This window comes from Nelumbo lutea, chromosome 5 (genome assembly GCF_056320005.1).
Source record: "Nelumbo lutea isolate HS-2025 chromosome 5, American lotus-T2T, whole genome shotgun sequence".
In the NCBI taxonomy this organism is placed as follows: Eukaryota; Viridiplantae; Streptophyta; class Magnoliopsida; order Proteales; family Nelumbonaceae; genus Nelumbo; species Nelumbo lutea.
In genome coordinates, this window is record NC_142688.1 from 74,713,716 (window position 1) to 74,733,906 (window position 20,191).

General features: G+C 40.0%; 1 protein-coding gene across 1 annotated transcript in view; it reads left to right on the plus strand.

The window, feature by feature from the left end:
* RGTA1 (RAB geranylgeranyl transferase alpha subunit 1) overlaps nt 1–20,191 on the plus strand; it is a 57,783-nt gene that overhangs the window by 2,703 nt on the left and 34,889 nt on the right. The window contains exons 3-7 of the mRNA XM_088945604.1: nt 1,960–2,120; nt 2,195–2,299; nt 12,034–12,792; nt 12,901–13,087; nt 19,523–19,709. Coding sequence (XP_088801730.1) covers nt 1,960–2,120; nt 2,195–2,299; nt 12,034–12,792; nt 12,901–13,087; nt 19,523–19,709 — 1,399 coding nt within the window. The remainder of the gene's footprint in view (nt 1–1,959; nt 2,121–2,194; nt 2,300–12,033; nt 12,793–12,900; nt 13,088–19,522; nt 19,710–20,191) is intronic.

Sequence of the window (20,191 nt, forward strand, 5' to 3'; positions counted from 1 at the left end):
GGTGTCTATCTCCTAACTGGTGCATTTTTGTGTAAGGTGAATGGTAAGAATGATCTCCATCTTCTAATTTCATGTTCCTTTGCTTGTTGTATTTGGGAATGGTTTTGCTGTCCTTTTGGTTGTAGGTGGATCCCTCTTGGAAGCTTGGAAGGTCTCTTTAATTTATATTTTTTGAGGAGCATGAAGAGAAGAGGTAGAATCCTATGGAAGTGTGCAAGGGCAGTGTGGTAGTGTGGCTAGCTTGGGAGGAAAGGAACTTAAGAATCTTTGAAGAGAGAGAAAGAAATAAGGAGGCAATAGCGGAGATTGTTATTGTAAGAGCTGCACACTGGGTGAAAACTATGAAAGCATTCTCAGACTTCTCAATGGACGACTTCTTTGGGAATTGGAGGTCAATTGCCCTTTCTTCCTCTAGGACACATAAGGTCTTGGAGGCCTGGCGCCCCCCAAGTGGAGGGTGGATGAAGCTGAAGTTTGATGGAAGTATCTTTGGCAATCCAGGGCCTTCCGGAATTGGTGGCGTGTTTAGAGATGAGAATGGGAATATATGTGGTTTGTATTCAGGACCTATTGATTAAGGTGACTCGGTGAGAACGGGATTTATGGCTGCTATTGTTGGGGTGCAAAAAGCCAAGGATATGGGAATTACAAGGCTGATTGTTGAAGGGGACTCAAAAATAGTCGTTGGCTGGTTGAAAAAGAGGAGAGGGGGTTCTATGGCAATTCAGAAATGATTTCAGAAGATTCAAGATGATATCGAGAAATATGCAAATCTATGTAAGATGGGTTAGGAGGTCTTCTAATGGGTTGGTGGATGGATTAGCTAAGCAAGTTATTCATAGGCAGTATGGCAATTCAGAAATGATTTCAGAAGATTCAAGATGATATCGAGAAATATGCAAATCTATGTAAGATGGGTTAGGAGGTCTTCTAATGGGTTGGTGGATGGATTAGCTAAGCAAGGAATTCATAGGCAGCATTTGTTTTTGGCGCAATGTTAATTGTGTGGGGGGATTTCTGATGTAAAGGGTCTTTGCCCTAACAACTTCTTGCTGTACATTTTTGTTCTTTAATCTTAATAAAATTTCTTGAGTTTCTGATCAAAAAGAAAAAAAAAGGAAATAGAGAAAGAAATAAAGGGGAGAGACATGGTTCGCAATATCGATGATATTGGCAATTTATCCCTGAATATCCCCATTTTGCTAAGTGGGGATACAAAATTTTCTAGGAATCTTTTTTCCCCCCAAATATCTCTGAAAATTTTCTGATATGTCAGTGATATTTCAGAATATTATGCCATTTCCAATAAAAAAATTTAGAATATTATTAAAAGCTTTTCAATGTTTCGTTAAAATCATCGTAAATTTTTAAAAATATTTTCCTAAAAGATTGGGAATTGGTGATTGAATAATTGGTTTACTATTTTAATATTATTTACTTACCAAGTCACTATAATTCAAAAGAAAATGTAAAATGCACATAACTACAAAAGAATATTCTCAAATTGATCAAAACATATAGTAACAAGAAAAGAAAAAAAGTAAAAAAAAATGGCAAGTAATTGACATATTTAATGAAGAGAAGATGGCTAAAAGACTAAAACGGAGACAAAGAGAAAGATACCAATAAAGTCTCAATTTTCTCCTATTCGATTTATATAGTTCTTTGCTATGGTTTTTTGAGCCTTAAAGGTTTAACAATTAATTCATGTTTCTAGAAATCTTTCCTACTTTTTTAGGTTTTCTAAATATCTTAGCGAAATATCTCTGAAATTCTCCTTCTTTACATCGAAAAATATCCATTGATATTGAAATTGCAAACCATGGGGAGAGAGGAGAAAAAAGGGTGGGGCCCGGGGGAGAAAAAGAAAATAATAAAAAGAGGTTATATACTTACAATTGTCTATTGCTTTATGGATGATACTTTTGTTTTTTCTTTTGTTACATATGAATAAAATAGGTGGAGAGTGCATTGAGAAGAAATTTTAAGTGTTATGGAGCTTGGCACCATCGTAAATGGGTTTTAAACAAGGGGTATTCATCAGTTGATCATGAGTTTCGGCTTTTGGATCAGTTTCAAAAGGCTGATTCTAGGAATTTCCATGCATGGAGTTATCGAAGGTGGACTCTCTTTCTTCTTTTAGCTTTTGGTGTAGTACAGTAATTGGTTTTGATTCGTTTCTTTGTCTTTTCAGATTTGTTGCAGCATTGAAAAACATGTCAGAGGAGGAAGAGCTGAAGTATACCACAGACATGATAGAGACCAATTTCAGCAACTATTCTGCATGGCATAATCGTAGGTATAAAAATACAGTTTTGGTTGAAGTTTGAAATTAGAAGTCTACATGCACGATTGGATTATGACAAAGATTTTAGGTCTCAAGCTTTGAACTTGTATGAAAATAATTAGCTTAGGAGTTGGAAGGTGGAGACCTGAGAGCATAATCTTTTTCTGGTTGTCCATTTAATGGGGTTCAAGGATTTGAATTTTGACAATATTTTTGCAATGATTGGCAAAGTATTATTTTTGTATTAATGATAAAAAAGTATTATTTTTGTATTTCCTTCTGCTGAATAGTTCTACATGATGTCTGAGTCAAAGTGGACAAATACTGAATTTTCATATACGTGCCCCTTCCTTTGCATTTTTGTATGAAAATTAATTCAATCTAACCTGTAAATAAATTGTAGAAGTAATCCATCAAAGTAAAAAAAAAGGAGATCAAGACAGATGAACTAGAACCAGTGTACTTTGGCTAACATCTGTTCCATGTTAATCTACAAGATTTCTGTTTCTGAATTTCCATTTCTTTCTATTGGGACATAATGTACTTATCTTCTTTTATCTTCCCTTCTTTATTAGTATGTTAAATTGTTAATGCAGATTTCCAAATCCATCTAAATGAGGTGTTCATGATAGATGGTAGAGCAGTAGCCTGTCAACATAAGGATAAGAAGCTCCAAAAGCCCTCCTTAACAAGTTCTTTTTTTGTCTATTATGAAAATAAAATCATGAAATAAAATACAACACAGAAACTGAAAGATAACATAAATAACAATATGGTCCAAAGGAGATAAACCACAGGAATCACACCTTTCTTATTCAGACCATTTCACTTTTAGTTGAGACCCAGTTAACTGAATTCTGACTATTCTTGAACAAAGTCACTACCACTGTGAAGTGGCCCCAAATCAATGCTGGTGGCCACCATAGTTGTCAAGGTGACGCCTAGGTGACAAGGCGCCCTTTGAGGCTTGACTCGCCTAATCGCCAAGCAGTTTTTTACTTTCTACTATAAAATACTTTTTTGTTCATTCTTTTTTGAGATTATAATTATAAATAGACATTATTAAACTAAAACAATCATTTTGTGTGTTTACATACTAATTTCTTTTTATTATTTTCTTATTTATTAGGGCTTAATCAACACAAACATTGCTAAATGCTGTATTGAACCCTCAAAGACTTCAAAACCTGAATCAATTAGTAAGGAAGAACTTAAAATTTTATCTAATCAGCACATTTTCTTCTTCTTCTTCTTCTTGTACTACTACTACTACCAATACTTTTTCTTTTCGTCTTTTCCTATAATAAAAAGGGTTCCGTCCCTATATTTTTTGAATTTTATTATCCTTCTTTTTCTTCTCATGAATATGTTGATGTTCTATACGAACTTCATACTTTTCTTAAGAAAATTATGAATAGTTATTAAGGAAATATGGTTATGGTACCTAGGGAACTACCCAAGGATCTATGTTTTTAACATAAAAAATTCCATCACCTAGGTACTAGGTGACAAGGATCCTCCCTGTCGCCTAGCCTCGCCTTGGCGCCTTGAAAACTATGGTGACCACTGCACACTCCACATGGGCACTCCCACCACAAAAGGCAGAGAAACATTTTGAATGTCTTTATTACATGTATGACATATTAAATTGTAGGCATATAATGAAACTCCCATAATTACATATAGCTGCAGGATTGAACTATTGAAAGTTTACCATAACAAATCTTCTTTGATGGTCATAATAGACCCAAAAGGCTGACCAGATACAAAAACTACAGTACTAGGGAACTATCTTGGTAACACCAGTAGTCTTATTTTTAATTTTCTTACAGAGAAAGCCCAACAAAGGATTCAAGTTTGCAAGGGCTAAGCTTCTATTCCATTTTGGGAAAACAATTTTGGTTTTGTCAGTATTAGCAGTCTTACCTTCTCACCTAATTTACCAAATAGTGTTACTGTATTAAGGGCCCGCGAATAGGATCTCGTCACAGGTCGGTCAATGGGGAAAACCTCTTGTTTCCCCTTGTTCCTCCCTTTTCTTGAGGAACCTATCTTTGGCGCCTTAATGGTGATTGTTCAAGAGATCACCAACTCTCCTCTACTCTGTCTTGATTGAGAAATTCGATGCCTTTATTGAATATCATTAGCTTCTTTAAATAGGAGATTACAAGAAGATAAGAATCCTACTTTTTGGAGGACTCCCTACTGATCTATACTACTGAATTTAGATAAGAACACATAACAGATAAGACTCCCTACTGATCTATACTACTGAAAACAGATAAGATAGAACACTGAATTAGATAAGATGAGAACACTGGATTAGATAAGATGAGAACTGAATTAGATAAGATGAGAACTGAATTAGATAAGATGAGAACTGAATTAGATAAGATGAGAACACCCTTTACTGCTGCTGTCGGCGGCGATACTGCTTCCCAATAAAAAGCGTCCATAACATTACTCCCCTCCCGGACTAAGAGCTTGTCCTCAAGCTCGAATCCAGGAAATGTGTCTTGAAACTCAGTCAAAGGGATCCAGGTAGCTTCGACCAATGGTAAGCTGGCCCATTCCACCAGGACTTCAAGAACACCTCGATTAATTCTGGAGCGAAAAATAGTCCGAGGTTGGGGAATGAGTTTGCCGTCCTTCAAGGGTGGTAAGGGGGGAACCTTGTCAGGAGGAATACCCAGAAACGGCTTGAGCAAGGAAATGTGGAAGACATCATGGAGCCTACTGTGCTCTGGCAGTTCCAGTTGGTATGCAACTGTACCAATTCGCCGTAAAACCTTGAAAGGTCCATAAAACTTAGGAGCTAATTTAGGAGCAGCCCTGTGGCTCAAGGAGCGCTGTCGATAAGGCTGAAGCTTCAACCAAACAAACTGCCTAGGTTCAAATGACAATTCCCGATGATGCTTGTCATAGGCATGCTTCATGCGTAGTTGTGCCTACTGTAAGCGAAGAGAAACTTCAACCAGAAGGGCATCTCGCTCTTGTAGGGAATGATCAATCTCCTCCAAACGAGTAGAACCGGTCTCATAGGACAACAAACGAGGAGGTTCACGGCCATAGATGACCCGAAAAGGTGTCATTCCTAGGGAAGAATGATAGGCAGTGTTATAGCAGTACTCGGCCCAAGGAAGCCAATCAACCCACCGTTGTGGTTGATCCCCAACAAAACAACGGAGATACATTTCGATTGTTCGGTTCGCCACCTTAGTTTGACCATCTGATTGAGGATGAAAAGCGGAAGAAAGAGCTAAAGTGGTACCATGTAACCGAAACAATTCCCTCCAGAAGGTACTAGTAAAAACCGGGTCCCTGTTGCAGACAATCGATTTTGGTAACCCATGTAAATGGAAAATGTGAGTGAAAAAGACGTGGGCGACAGAAGTAGCACTGTACGGATGTGATAGAGGAATGATATGGGCATACTTAGAGAAGCGGTCCACCACCACGTAAAGAACCGATTTTTCCCCAACTTTGGGTAGTCCCTCTATGAAATCCATGGAGATATCGGCCCATATCTGTGCTGGGATCGAAAGGGGCTGAAGAAGGCCAGCGGGATGCAGATTTTCCCATTTGTGTTGTTGACAAGTAGAGCAGTTTTGGATAAAGTCCCTAATAGAAGCCTTCATACCTTGCCAATGGAAATCTGCTTGGGCGCGATACAGTGTCTTCTGAATGCCTTCATGGGTGGAGTTATGAATACCGGAGATGATGGAGGGAATTAGAGGGGAATCAGCTGGAAGATGCACCCGACCTTTATACATCACAAGCCCGTCTTGAAGGGACCAATTGGAGTCGGCAGTTCCGGTCTGAATTTGCTGAACAAACGTCGTCCACTCCGTTGATTGTGGCATCACCTTTTTGATGTCGTCTAATAAGGTGACTTGTGGTCGTGAAATCCCACAAAGAAGCATAGTGTCCTCGTCATGCCTAGATAATGCATCCGCGACGCGATTTAAAGATCCCGCCTTGTAATCGACTCGAAAATCAAACCCAAGCAGCTTGCTAATCCAATGTTGTTGGGGAGAAGTGGTAAGATGCTGCTCCAACAAGTACTTGAGGCTATAGTGATCAGTTTTGATGACGAATGACCTTCCCCATAAGTATGGATGCCAGTGTTGGACTTCTCTAGCTAATCCTATCAATTCGCACTTATAGGCTGGCAATTTTAAATGACGATCAACAAGTTTACAGCTGAAGAAGGCAATCGGGTGCCCTTGTTGCTGTAGTACGGCACCAATCCCTATGCCGGATGCATCGCACTCAACTATAAACTTGAGGTCAAAGTTCGGTAATTGCAGAACTGGAGTGGTGGAGAGGGCATCCCTTAAACTTGCAAAAGCCGCATCGGTTGCGTCGTCCCAATGAAAGGCATTCTTCTTCAGTAGGTTAGTTAATGGGGCAGCCAACAAGCCATAATTCTGTGCAAATTTGCAGCAATATCCCGTCAAACCGAGGAAACCGCGGAGGGCCTTGGCGGATTTGGGCCTGGGCCATTCCTTGATTGCTTGAATTTTGGAACTGTCTACCGTTACACCTTGCCCGTTAATGACATGACCCAAGTAAAGAACCTGGCGCTCCCCAAAGGAGCACTTGGACCGTTTAAGGAAGAGCTTGTGTTGGCGCAGGAGCTCAAAAACAATCCTTAGATGATGCACATGTTCTATCCAAGTTTTACTGTAGACTAAAATGTCATCAAAGAACACTAAAACAAATTTGCGAAGGTGGGACTGAAATACCTCATTCATCAAGGATTGGAATGTGGATGGGGCGTTTGTGAGACCGAACGACATAACTAAAAACTCAAAGTGGCCATGATGAGTTCTGAAGGCAGTCTTCTCAACGTCTTCAAAAGCCATTCGGACCTGAAAGTATCCCGACCTTAGGTCTAGTTTGGAGAAATATTTGACACCATGAATTTCATCCAACAACTCGTCCACAATGGGAATAGGGAATTTATCCTTGACAGTCCGGTTATTGAGTTCTCTGTAGTCAACACAAAATCTCCAAGTGCCATCCCGCTTTGCCACCAACAAGACTGGCGAGGAGAAAGGAGAACGACCAAGGCGAATGATCCCTTGCTTCATCATTTCAGCACATTGCTTCTCAATCTCGTCTTTCTGCAGATGTGGGTAGCGATAAGGTCGGACGATGACTGGTTCGGAGCCCGTCACCAGAGGGATCCGGTGATCGCAAGCTCAGGAAGGAGGAAGTCCCTTGGGTTCTTGTAACACGTTTGAAAAATCGGCGAGGAGCCTTTCCATGGTTGTTGTCTGCGTCATCTCACCTTGGAGCACATGTACCTATGGGCTTTTAGCCTTTACCACGTTACCCTGCCAAGTGACTTGCTTCCCATTTGAGCGGAATGTCATCGATAGGGCGCTGAAATCCCATAGGATTGGGCCTAGGGTGATCAACCACTTTACCCCAAGAACTATATCAAATCCATCCAAGGATAGCACAAACAAATCAGCAAAGAAAGATTCAGAATTGACCTGTATTTGGACGTCCTTACAGATGCCCGGGCTGTGTACTCTTTCACCGTTTGCTACGGCTATCTGCAGTCGTGGTTTGACTTCCATTGGCAGCTTCAGCTGGAGGGCAGCTTGCTCACTTACAAAATTGTGTGTGCTTCCTGAATCAACGAGGACCAGTACTGGTTTTCCCGCTACCTGCGCTTGCAACTGCATAGTTTGAGAGGTTTTTATTCTTGTGATAGCGTGGAGAGAAATCTCGGGTTCTAACGAAGAGGGTACATCCTCGTCCTCCTCTTGCTCATCCACCAGGAGGCAGAAGAGTCTCTTGCACCTGTGTCCCGCCGAATAGAGATCGTCACAGTTGAAACACTGTCTACTCGCTCGGCGTTCTGCCATCTCTGCCCTAGACAAGCGCTTAATGGGGTGTGCCACCACGCTACTTCCCACACTGGCCGATCTGGAAACGTTGCTCGTATGTGACTTCTGTTCTCGGCTGGCTGCAGAAAATGGGGCCGTACCAAGTGTTTTCGGGGATGCCCATGTTGTCGGAGGCCGCCCCATACTGAAGGTTCTGTGGCTGAGTTGCAGCTTGCGCTCAAAAGCGCGGGCTAGATTCATAGCCGTAACCAGGTTGGGGGGATTTTGCATCTCCACATCCACCCTCAAGGTTTCGGCTAACCCTGCGGTGAACATGTCAACCTGCTGGTCTGGTCGTACCGATGATGCTCTTGCAAGGAGGTTTGAAATTGACGCTGGTACTCAGCCATCGTTCCCGTCTGTTTGAGGTTGATTAATTCACCTAATGGGTTGCTTGTTAATGGGGGCCCAAATCTGAGTAGGCAGTAGGATTTGAATTGGGTCCAATTGAGCCCGGGTTCCTCCTGCTCTAATCTATAAAACCAGAGCTGTGCCTCCTTCGTCATGTGGAATGCGGCCAAGCTTACCTTGTCTCTGTCCACTGTTCGTTGGTTGCGGAAGAACTGCTCACATCTGTACGACCATCCCAACGGATCTCCAGCACCGTTATAGGTAGGGAACTCCAGCCTGCTGTATTTGGGAACGATCGCGGCTCCCTGGGCGACGACCTGCCGCTCGCCGGACGATTCTGCCGTGTCTGGTCGGTGGCTGTTTGTGGTTGCAGCCCCTTCTGGATTCCTCTCCTTGCTAGAAAAATAGAGCTCCATCATGCGCCTTAATTCTCGGACGTCTTCCTTGATCTCGCGCACCTCTGTGCTGTTTTCCATGAGCTTGTGCTCCAGTTCATGAACCCTAGTCGTCAACTGCTCAAGGTCACCCATGACACCTTGCTCTGATACCAAATTGTTAAGGGCCCACGAATAGGATCTCGTCACAGGTCGGTCAACGGGGAAAACCTCTTGTTTCCCCTTGTTCCTCCCTTTTCGTGAGGAACCTATCTTTGGCGCCTTAATGGTGATTGTTCAAGAGATCACCAACTCTCCTCTACTCTGTCTTGACTGAGAAATTCGATGCCTTTATTGAATATCATTAGCTCCGTTAAATAGGAGATTACAAGAAGATAAGAATACTACTTTTTGGAGGACTCCCTACTGATCTATACTACTGAAACACATAACAGATAAGATTCCCTACTGATCTATACTACTGAAAACAGATAAGATAGAACACTGAATTAGATAAGATGAGAACACTAAGATGAGAACACTGGATTAGATAAGATGAGAACACCCTTTAATGCTGTTGTTGGTGACAATACTGCTTCCCAATAAAAGCGTCCATAACATACTGATATGTTAGAACAGAGTAGACATTTCTTATTGACTAATGGTTAGGACAAGCGGAGAATTCACACCATTCCATTGGTAGTAGTTACTCAATCTATTTAAGCTGCGGGGTTAGGAGTGAAATTGCTGCAAATGCAGAAAATAGCTTTGCTTACTGGTTTATCATGGAGGATTTTCCAGAATCTATTCCTCTTAATCACAAATTATGCTTACTAATTATTGCTGGGATTCTGTTATAAAGTTACGAAAATCTCCACCCAGCTTTTGGTGCTGTAAGGGAATCCTATTGGGAGAGAACATGCTAAACAAAGGATTTAAATGGTGTCTAGGGGATGGCACCCATGTGGATGTATGGTCTGACCCGTGATCCCTGGGTAAAAGATATACCATTAGAAAAGTTTTCCATACAATCGATACCACATCATCATAAAAAGATTGTAAGGGACATTATTAATTATTTACCTTATAACTGGGACTTGGGAGATTGGGAATGTTGAACAATATTCCAAAGGTTAGGACCATATTCAGTTTACCATTCCCATGACTCCAGATAGCTGGAACCAACATTGGATAATGGCCTTTTACCTGCCTGACGTGATATACAAAGTATTCTAAAAGACTGATTACCTGCAATCCTGAGGCTGTAGATGGCATAGTTTGGCACCACCATAAATTAGGAAAAGTAACCAGTAAGTCAGTCTATGATTGGATTGTTAAAGGTGATAACACCCAGACAATGAAGTGGTGAAGGCTGTGGAGGCTTCCATGCTGGCAAAGGATCAGAAAATTTTTTCTTTTTGTTTCCACCAAAAACAGAATTTCCACTAAAGATGTGCTGGCTCAGCAGAGCATGAAATAAGTCAAATGTTTACTTTTATGTCAAGGTGGATGCGAGACTACCCATATTTTGAAAGCAAGCACAACTAAACTTAAAGTTAGAGTCTGAGGGAAGTTCTGAAGGGAGGAAGTTAATCCTGGTATCATTTTATCCATGGGCAATGTAGATTACTTGACAGACCATGCAGATACTCTTAGTCTCTTACTACCCAATAATACTCCACAAGATGCTGGAAACCTGTAGGCGGAATTGCATAAAATCCATCAGCAGGGGCATACAGTAACTCAAAATTATGGCGGACTAGAGTCCAAGCAATTCTGTCCCTTGCATTGCTGTTATTTTCGCTGTATTAGTTGAGCGGCATGTGAAAATGTATGTGGAAGAAAAGAGAGAGGAAGGGAGAGAGAATGAGTAGAACGAGGAAAGAAAAATAAAAGGTTTAGATTTTTCACATGGTGGTCTGGATTTGAAGTCAAGGTAAGTATCAGCATATAGTAAAGAATCAAGATCTGCATTGACAACACAGGGAGTTGTTTTTAGCACTAGTGCCTTTGAGAATAGAACCAGAGGCATGTTTGTTGCTTTCACAGCTATGGTACTCTGCCTTCAGGCCCTTCACCATGTTTGCTTTTATGGAAGGCCTCAGAGGTGGCAAGATGGCATCTCCATTCAGTCCTTGAAACCAAATCAAGGCACGTACCTCCTGTGATGGGCAGATTCCAAACCCCATTGTCTTGGCTTTGGTCCTTTTCCTGCCTTGGTAAATTCTGTAGCAGCATAGAAACTAGACTTTCTGGACCCTTCTTTGTAAAGAGGGAATGGCTATTAGTGATTCAGGGTCCAGCATAAACATTTTACTTATCTAGTTCCATGGACGTAGAAAACTTGGTTTAATTAATGGCAAGGAACACATGATTAATCGACAAAAAAAAGGAACACATGATTAATTTGAAGTGAACTTAAAACCAATAAAAGGTATAAGGGGAGTATTTAGAGATGAAAATGGCAGAATTGTGGCTATGTTTTCTGGGCCAATAGGAGTGGTGGACTCATTGAGAGCAGAGGTGATGGCCTTGCTTCAAGGTGTAAGATATGCCAAACAATTGGGGTTACACCAAATTGAGATAGAGGGAGACTCTAAATTGTTGATTGATTGGCCGCAATCAGGGAAGTTGGGAGCCGGGATTTATAGACAGACCATAAGGGAAATCCTCAATACAACAAGGGAGATTGGTGCTTGTTTCAAATGGACAAGGAGATCAGCTAATGGTTTAGCTGATACGTTGGCTAAACAAGGGACTGTGAGGGAGAGAATATTCTGGGCAGTTTTATAACAAAGATAACTGGGGACACAACACCTGTTTAGGGGTTGACAGTTGTACTTGATTCTGGAAAGTTGTACTTAATTTTGTATTAATTAAATTACCGTTTCCAATAAAAGAAATTGAAGTTCACATTTTCTTGAATTAATGCCAGAAAAAGGAAAGCAGCCATATTTGCTTTTTAAAATTTCATTTCTGTTGCTAACTTGCTACATTGTTATAGAATCTATAAAATGATATTTAATTGCTTTGGATGGAAGTTTTTCTTCTATGATGTCTTTATTGCTTTGTGCTATGCGGCTTTTATGACATATGCTCAACTAAGAGGCTTCTGCAGTGTTCTTCTGTCCCATTTGCTGAAGCAGAAGATTGAAGGATTTACTCCAAGAGAGAAAGTTCTGACAGAAGAATATGAGCTTGTGCACCAAGCCCTCTTTACAGATCCAGATGACCAAAGTGGGTGGTTTTATCATTTTTGGCTTCTGGATCAAACAGTTACACCAGGTGCTCCCGTACTGGTTTCTTCTTGGCCTGCTCATGGTTCAGATCTGTTTGTATCCTTCAAGGGGAACTTGGATGGTGGTGTTTCATCTTCATTCACAAGCTTCTGTTCAGATAAAGGGGCCTTTCCACTAATTATTTGTTTTAATCAATCAGTTGGAGGAATAAATTCGTCTACAGTAACTGTTAAGTACTTGTTTGATAAGAATGAAGATCTTATCTGGGTGCCACTTGCTACAAACAACTCAGGAAATGCCCAAGCTTGGGTAACATTTCTGAGATTTCCTGATGTGAAAGATGATTCTTTGAAAGCTTATCCAGTTGAGGTTAAAGTTGGTCACTCTCAATGTGCATTTACAGTGAGTTTACGTTCTATTGATTCAAAACATGGTGAAGGAGGATCTGACATGGAGATGATTGTTTGGAAGGATGACAGTTTTCATGCAAGTGAACCTCTTCTTCTAAGCCCTCCTGTTGTTTCTCTTGATCAAGCAACTACCAACAAGGAACCTGAGCAGATAGATTCTAGATGGCATGAGGAGACTCTAGCTAATGAGATTGCTCTCTTTCGGGAGTTGTTGTCAGAGATAAACTGGTATGCATTATGCATTTTTATGGGTTTCTGACTGAGAACTACAAATACTGTTTCTGTCTTCATTCAACTCCATCTTACATTTTCTTTTCCTTTTCTGCCTTTTCATAGTAAAATTGGGAAGCTTACACTTGCACGGTTATTAAGGGCACATGATAAAATGATTTATAAAATGCCATTTGCTGATGAGAAGACTCATTCTAAAGAAGTTCTTGATCTATTTAGCGACTTGATGAAGTTAGACCCATCTCATTCTAGATATTACAAGGATGAGCACGGCCTAGTCCTGATGGAGCAGGTTTCTCTCTCTCTCTCTCTCTCTCTCTCTCTCTCTCTCCGCATTGTTGTATTCCCAAATGTTCATTATTTGATTCATCATGTTTCATGGGCATGATATTTTTCTTAAATTTCTTTGAGTATGGAAATCAAGATGGAATTGGGTCTTCTGGACTGCTCTGCAAGATGTACTTTTGTCTATTGACTAATGGGATGCTTCTATCATGTAATGGAGCTTGCTGACCTTTAAGTGGAAATAAGTTAATCTGTAAGCTGCTAAAATGCCATTTTTACTCAAACTTTCTAAAAGAAACAAGTGGATTTTTTTCTTGAAAATTAAGATTTCATTAGAAAGAGTGAGATTCCTTCAATAGCATTGGTTATGACCATTCCTTTAGATCTCAGATTCTCTATTGTGAAAAATTTTTCCTTTCCAGACAAAAAAAGTCACCTTAGATGGAATCTTGAGTTTCCAAATCCATCACCATGCTGTTACATGTCATATGGGCTGTGTTGGGCCCACCACTGTCATTGTTGAGTTACGTGATTTGTTATACATGAGATCACGTTGTTAGTAGTTGTTAGAATCAGTTATCAGAGTTGTGTGGTGTTATGCTTGTATTGGTTTAAAAGGAGTCATGGATTAGTAGGAGTCTATATATATTCTTGTAATGATCATTTTAAAGGCCATGAATGGAAGAATTTTATCCTTAACCATTATGTTTTCTATTCGAGGTCTCTTGTCTCCCTCGAAGCAGACGAAAACAGCGCTTACTTCCTGGTGTGAATGTAATATTTTGTTAGAGTCGGTTATGAATCCCGGTTTTGAACACCGACTTGTCCAACTGCAAGGAAGGGTTCAATTGTTGGTGGTGAACTAAGAGAAGCTGAAGGAGAGAATGACCCAAATGTTTGAGGCCCCTCTTTGCTCGTCTCAATCAATTGGAAGCATCCTATAAACCTTATGGGTCCAGTCTCTCTACTGTTCACACTTCTAGCCACCATTTGAATGATGATGATGATGGCAACAACAATAAAGCCGTTATGCCCTCACCTTGCAGGTTCAACCAATCTATTGTTGATGCTTCCATCCACCATAATTCCCTCACCGATGTGAAAGAGTCACTAGTGACTGATGGTGTGATCTTCTACTCTACATTGAACGATATGAAACACCTGCATCCAGAACCTGAACCGGTGAAGCAGCTAGAGTCGGAACAGGCACCGGATCCAATGGATCTTACAGAGAAAGAGATGGGGGTGGTAAATGCAGCTTGCAAGGTTTTTTTTTTTTGATTGGAATGCAAGAAAAAAGATTTTGGGACAGAATTCGACCATTCTGATTCTGTAATGGTTGTTTCTTCTTGCCATTTGAAAAAAAAAACAGGTTCTTATCCTCTTTCTGCAGTTACCACTCTCAACAACAAAACCAGCAGTTAATCCTTATTCCATTCTCTGAACAATTACAACAAAAGAAATTTCTAGAATCTAAATTTGTTCTTATTCTTCATGGCTGCAATGATGTCATTTGAGAGCTACGACATACTTTGAAGCTATCACAAGAACGAATGCAGCTTGTAGCTAGTTGCAAGAGAAAGGAACTCAAGTTCAAAGCCACAGTTGGGTTTACTTACGACCCCATCCATATAAACTAGCATCTCTATCCCTCTGATGAGACGCCAAGTTAGCTCCCAAGTTTTACAGATACTTCCAGGTGGATAAGAAGATTGGCACAGTAGTGTATCACTGTAAGTTATGTGAGGCCTCAGGAATCCACCCTGCCCTTCACACATTGCAGTTAAAGCCTGCATTTGGGGTTCATCAGGTGGTCCATGTTGAGTTACCGGCAACATGGGAGAAAGATGGATCATTAATTCCTAAACCACAGGTTGTGCTGGATCGTCGAGTTCCCAAAAGGAAGTGGAAAATACTGGTGCACTGGCAAAGATTAGCCATTGCTGAAGCATATTGGGAAACCGAAGATGAATTCAAATTGAAATTCTCAGATTCTGTCCTTCAGGACAAGGACACTACTCAGGGGGAGGCAATCGTCATGTGTAGGGCTCCTGTATCATGCATGCAAGCAACTGTTAGGAGGATGAAGCAACGTGCAAGGTGGACCAGGCTATATGCACAGTGGACAATGGGGAACGATTGCTTGTGATATCCAGTGGGTTGGTTACAAATAGCATCCTTGTTTGCAAGAAATAAGGGCCCATAGCCCACTATCGTAGGAGAGTCCAGCTGAAGGTTGTTGTTAACTTGTTAGTGGGTCAGTGTAAATTCAGTTGTGGGATGTAACCGGGAGGCTTTTTCCTTGGGGACAAGGTCAAAATTTAAGGGGAAGGGAATATTACGTGTCATGTGGGCTATGTTGGGCCCACCACTGTTATTGGTTGAGTTATGTGATTTGTTATACATGAAATCACGTTGTTAGTAGTGGTCAATCTTGTTAGTAGTTGTTAGAGTCAGTTATCAGGGTTGTGTGGTGTCACATATGTATTGGTTCAAAAGGAGTCATGGGTTAGTAGGATATATATATATTCTTAGGGAAAATCTATGATACGGGGAAGATATGATATGGAAAGAGTTTTGACCAATCAAAATCCACCCATGAATTTTGATAAATGATACCTGATTCGCCACCACGTTTATGATTCCAATTTATTGGTGAGTTGTTTTTCCGATATCATATCTTTTCCATATCATAGTCAAACCCATATTCTTAACCATGAATTGAAGAATTTTATCCCTAACCATTACAGTTTCTATTGGAGGTTTCTCTCTCTATCGAAGTAGATGGATTTCACATTACATCCCAGCTAGGAACATAACAAATGCAAAGTATCTATAGCAATCCAAAAGTCCCAAAAAATTTCTATCATGTTCCTTTCTTTTTAGATCCCTCAACAAATGCAAAGACAAAATGAGGCTGTGGAAGACATTTGCCTTAAAATTTTGAGAAAAGGATGGTCAATTTGAAAAGATCTCATTAGAGATTCAATTGGTTGAAACATTTCATCCTAATTAAAAAGAAAGACCATAAGATTAAAATATTATTGCAATTACTAAAGATTGCAAATTGACTGGCCGTGTAGAATCCCTTCCCTGTGAAATGGTTAATAGTCAATATGTTGTCTAGCACTATATGTTGTTAATTGGGAAAGTTAAGTTATTCTGTCACGCCACTTTGGGATTTGAGGCCAACATGAAGATTTGAGATGGAAAATCCAATCTCTCCATCTGATACCAGACCTGAATTAGTGATGTGCATATTTTCCTCTTTTCCTCTCTACATTAACCCCTTACAATTATTTAAATAAAACCTTATCAAACTATGGCATTTTTTTTTGAGCAAAGGTGAGGTATAGTTGTATGTAAAAGGTCCTTTGTACAATGAGTAGCTGTACAAAACAAGCCAGAAGGACCTCAAAAAAAGGTCATCCTCAAAAAAGTACAATCAGAAGTATCCTCTTTAAAATCAGTATGTATAGATGACCAATTTCTAACAAATCCTAAAGCCATATTGATGACCTCAACTTCAGTGGAGGATTTGAGATAAAAACCCTTCTATTCCTTTGTACAATGAGTAGCTGTACAAAACAAGCCAGAAGGACCTCAAAAAAAGGTCATCCTCAAAAAAGTACAATCAGAAGTATCCTCTTTAAAATCAGTATGTATAGATGACCAATTTCTAACAAATCCTAAAGCCATATTGATGACCTCAACTTCAGTGGAGGATTTGAGATAAAAACCCTTCTATTCCTTTCTGTCCATACTGCCCACATAATTGGCAAAGGAATGGAGGACCAGAAAATCTTTCCTTAGTCATCCCTTGAATATGCCAAGCCTCCGGCAAGCTTTAACTGAGGCAGGCATACACCAACTTAACTTCAAACTGCTTAAGAAGTAGTTCAGGATCTCTGTGACAAAGTTACAATGTAAAAACAGATGGTTGACTGATTCTGTATTCACACCACAAAAGTTGCACCTCAGGTCATTACAGTTGTAACCTTTCTTCACCAGCATCTCTTTGGAAAGGCACTTATCTAAAGCTGCCACCCATACAAAAAATTTGACTTCTGAGGGTGCCACTGTCCCCCAAATGGCCCGTCTAGGGAAGAGGACTTCAAATCCTCTCACTATGAAGCTGTAAAAGTTTTTTACTGAAAACTCTCCATTTCTGTCCCATTTTCACACTAAAGAATCCTCAGATTGCAAATTCAACACCTGAGAATGAAGCAGTGCTAACTGCTAAGAGATTTCCTACCTGTTGAATCTTCCAGTCATTAAAATCCCTTCTAAAGGATGGAACCCAACAGATAGCATTATCCCTCATCACAAAAGTATCAGCTACCATTGCCTCTTTATCTTCAGCCAAATTAAACAGGGTGGGAAACAACTCCTTAAGGGAATACTCCCCAGTCCAGGAATCCAACCAGAACCTGATCCTTCTCCCATCCTCTATTTTAAAATCGATTCCCCTTCTGAACAGGTTTGAAGCTCTGCAGATTCCTTTCCACAAACTACACCATAGGTTGGCAGGGGTGGACCACTTCCCCATCCACTGTCATCCATCTCATATTTTTCTGCTATTACTTTCCTCCAAAGGTTGTCAGGTTCAGCATCAAACCTCCACAGCCAACTTCCTAGAAGAAAAACTAGGTTGAAAGATTTTAATTTCCTTATCCCCAACCCCCCTTGTGATAGGGCTTTACAAATCTGACCCCAGTTTACAAGATGGTATTTGTGTGAATACTACCTTCCATCTCACCCACAAAAAATCCCTCATCTTTTTTTTTTTCTAAAACCTCCACCAACTCTGAGGGGATTGGGAATAGAATCATGAAGTACGTTGGCAAACTTGCTAAGGCACTCTTGATGAGAGTTACCTTCCCACCTTTGGAGAGATACCTTGCTTTCCAAGTGGCCAATTTCTGATCCATCCTTTCTAATATTGGGTTCCATATGGCTTTAGAAGTGCATTTGGCTCCCAATGGCAACCCCAAATAGTTTGAAGGTAGCTGACCAACCTTGTAACCCGACAAATTTGCCAGACCCTGAATGTTAGAGACCTCTCTCATTTCACATTTGGCTAGGTTTACTTTCAGGCCTGACACAATCTCGAACCAGATAGAAGATGCTTCAGATTAAGGATTTGCTCCTCTGATGCCTTACAGAAGAAGAGTGTATAAATCAGCATATTGCAGGATTGGAATAGCAGTCCCGTTGGGCTTCACATTGGAAACCTTCCACCAGCTCCCTCTCCACAGCTCTATCAAACTGTAACATTAAATTTCTCTTTTATGAATTATAGGGGTATAACTTTGAAGGAGATTCAAAACTGGTCATATCCTGGACTAGGCAAATTAATTCAGCAGCTTAGAATTGTAGACATGCTTTCAGGGAAATTGACTACCTAGCATAGGAAATCGATCCTAATTTGAGCTGGGTTAGAAGAAATGCAAATGGGGTGGCAGATGTACTAGCAAAACAATGGGTCGATAGACCTCAGTTGTTTTGGGTGGGGAATCTGATGTAACTAGGGATTGGGTTGGATTGAGAGGGTACCTCAACCCTAGCCCAATCCAACCCAATCCTCAAGCAGAAGAGCCCAACCTAGGTGCAATCTGACTGTAGGATAAGTAACCCTAGCCAACTTGGGCAACCTGGTTTTCATAATTGCATTCGGTTTGTCAGATCAAGTTAACTCGACGAATGCAAGATAAAAAAATCTCAATATTGTTTTGTGTTATGGCTTTTCTTTTCCACTTAATTGTGTTATGACTTTTTACATCTCATTAAGACTAAAATTACATAAACATTTAGTAGTACTCAAAGATATTAACACATGATACATATAAATATAATAAAATATAATATATAAACATACATGGGGATCAGGTTCAGATTGCCTGAGGCCTCAATCCTAATCCAACCCATCCAAAATTGTCTTGACTTCAACATGGTTTTAACCAATGTGATTTCTGAAAGCCCCAGCCAATCAGGTCCAAAATTGGGTTGGGGCAATTAGGTTTCAGGTTGATCTTCTCCAAATTGCAACCCTAACTGGCCCCTTAAATAAAATACGAGTTGGGAAAATAAGCCTATCTTGTCACATTACAGAGGGGGCTATTGAGCTTCTTATTTCTGTATGGAAAGAGGGTAACATGGGAAAAGTTGTGATCCATTTTGGGCTGCTACCTCAGCTATGACATGTAAAAACTGTGTATAAACAAGGTTCCAGCTTGTTCTGACTAAATAACTGTCCTGGCTTCTTTTGCTTACTCTTTCAATTTCAAACCTGGGGACTGTATCCTCAATTAGGAAACATATAATTTCCTCTTTCTTTTAATAAGTATGTGTCCAACCTGCCAATGTAACAAGATGTAGTAGTCACCTATTATACCCTGATAAGATGTGATTGGAAAATTCTCATAGTTGTGTTATTCTTCAGGTGGTTTCCAATAGAGAGTCTTTGCTGACATACTGCTGGAAATACAGAGAAGCACATCCTTCATATCTATGTAACCCTATCTGCCTGCGACTCAGTAAATTATCATTATCAAGAATTGGTTCTTTTGAGAATTTATTATGGGTCCAAATGCTAGATCTCAGCCACAATGAACTTTGGTCAATTGAAGGTAACACTACTTCATTGGAGTCTTTGCATTGCATCTTCTGTTTTTCCTCTTTTTCCCATTAATAAAACTTTACTATGTTGCCAATGAAAGAAAAAAAGAGAGGAAAAAATAGTAATTTCTATCACAACCAAGTTTTAAAATGTTGGTGCGGGTGGAAATGCCGATCAATCAAATATAGGAAACATGTCTGAAATGTTGGAAATATCATATGGAAATGTTGTAAAAGTTATAGACATGGTGGAAACATTGTAAAATATGCAAAAATATAGAATGATATTTTATGAAATGATAAAAGAAGCATAGACACACCTTGTTAAATTATTATCTTGTTCCAAATCATTAAACAAGGCCAAGAAACTAAGGTTATAGACAAAAGAATATGTTCTGAAGTTGTCTTGTAAACCTTAAGACTCAAAACTTCATGATAGAATCAGTTAAAGCAAAATTTGAACTCATAGAAAATGTAAATGAATGTAATAGAT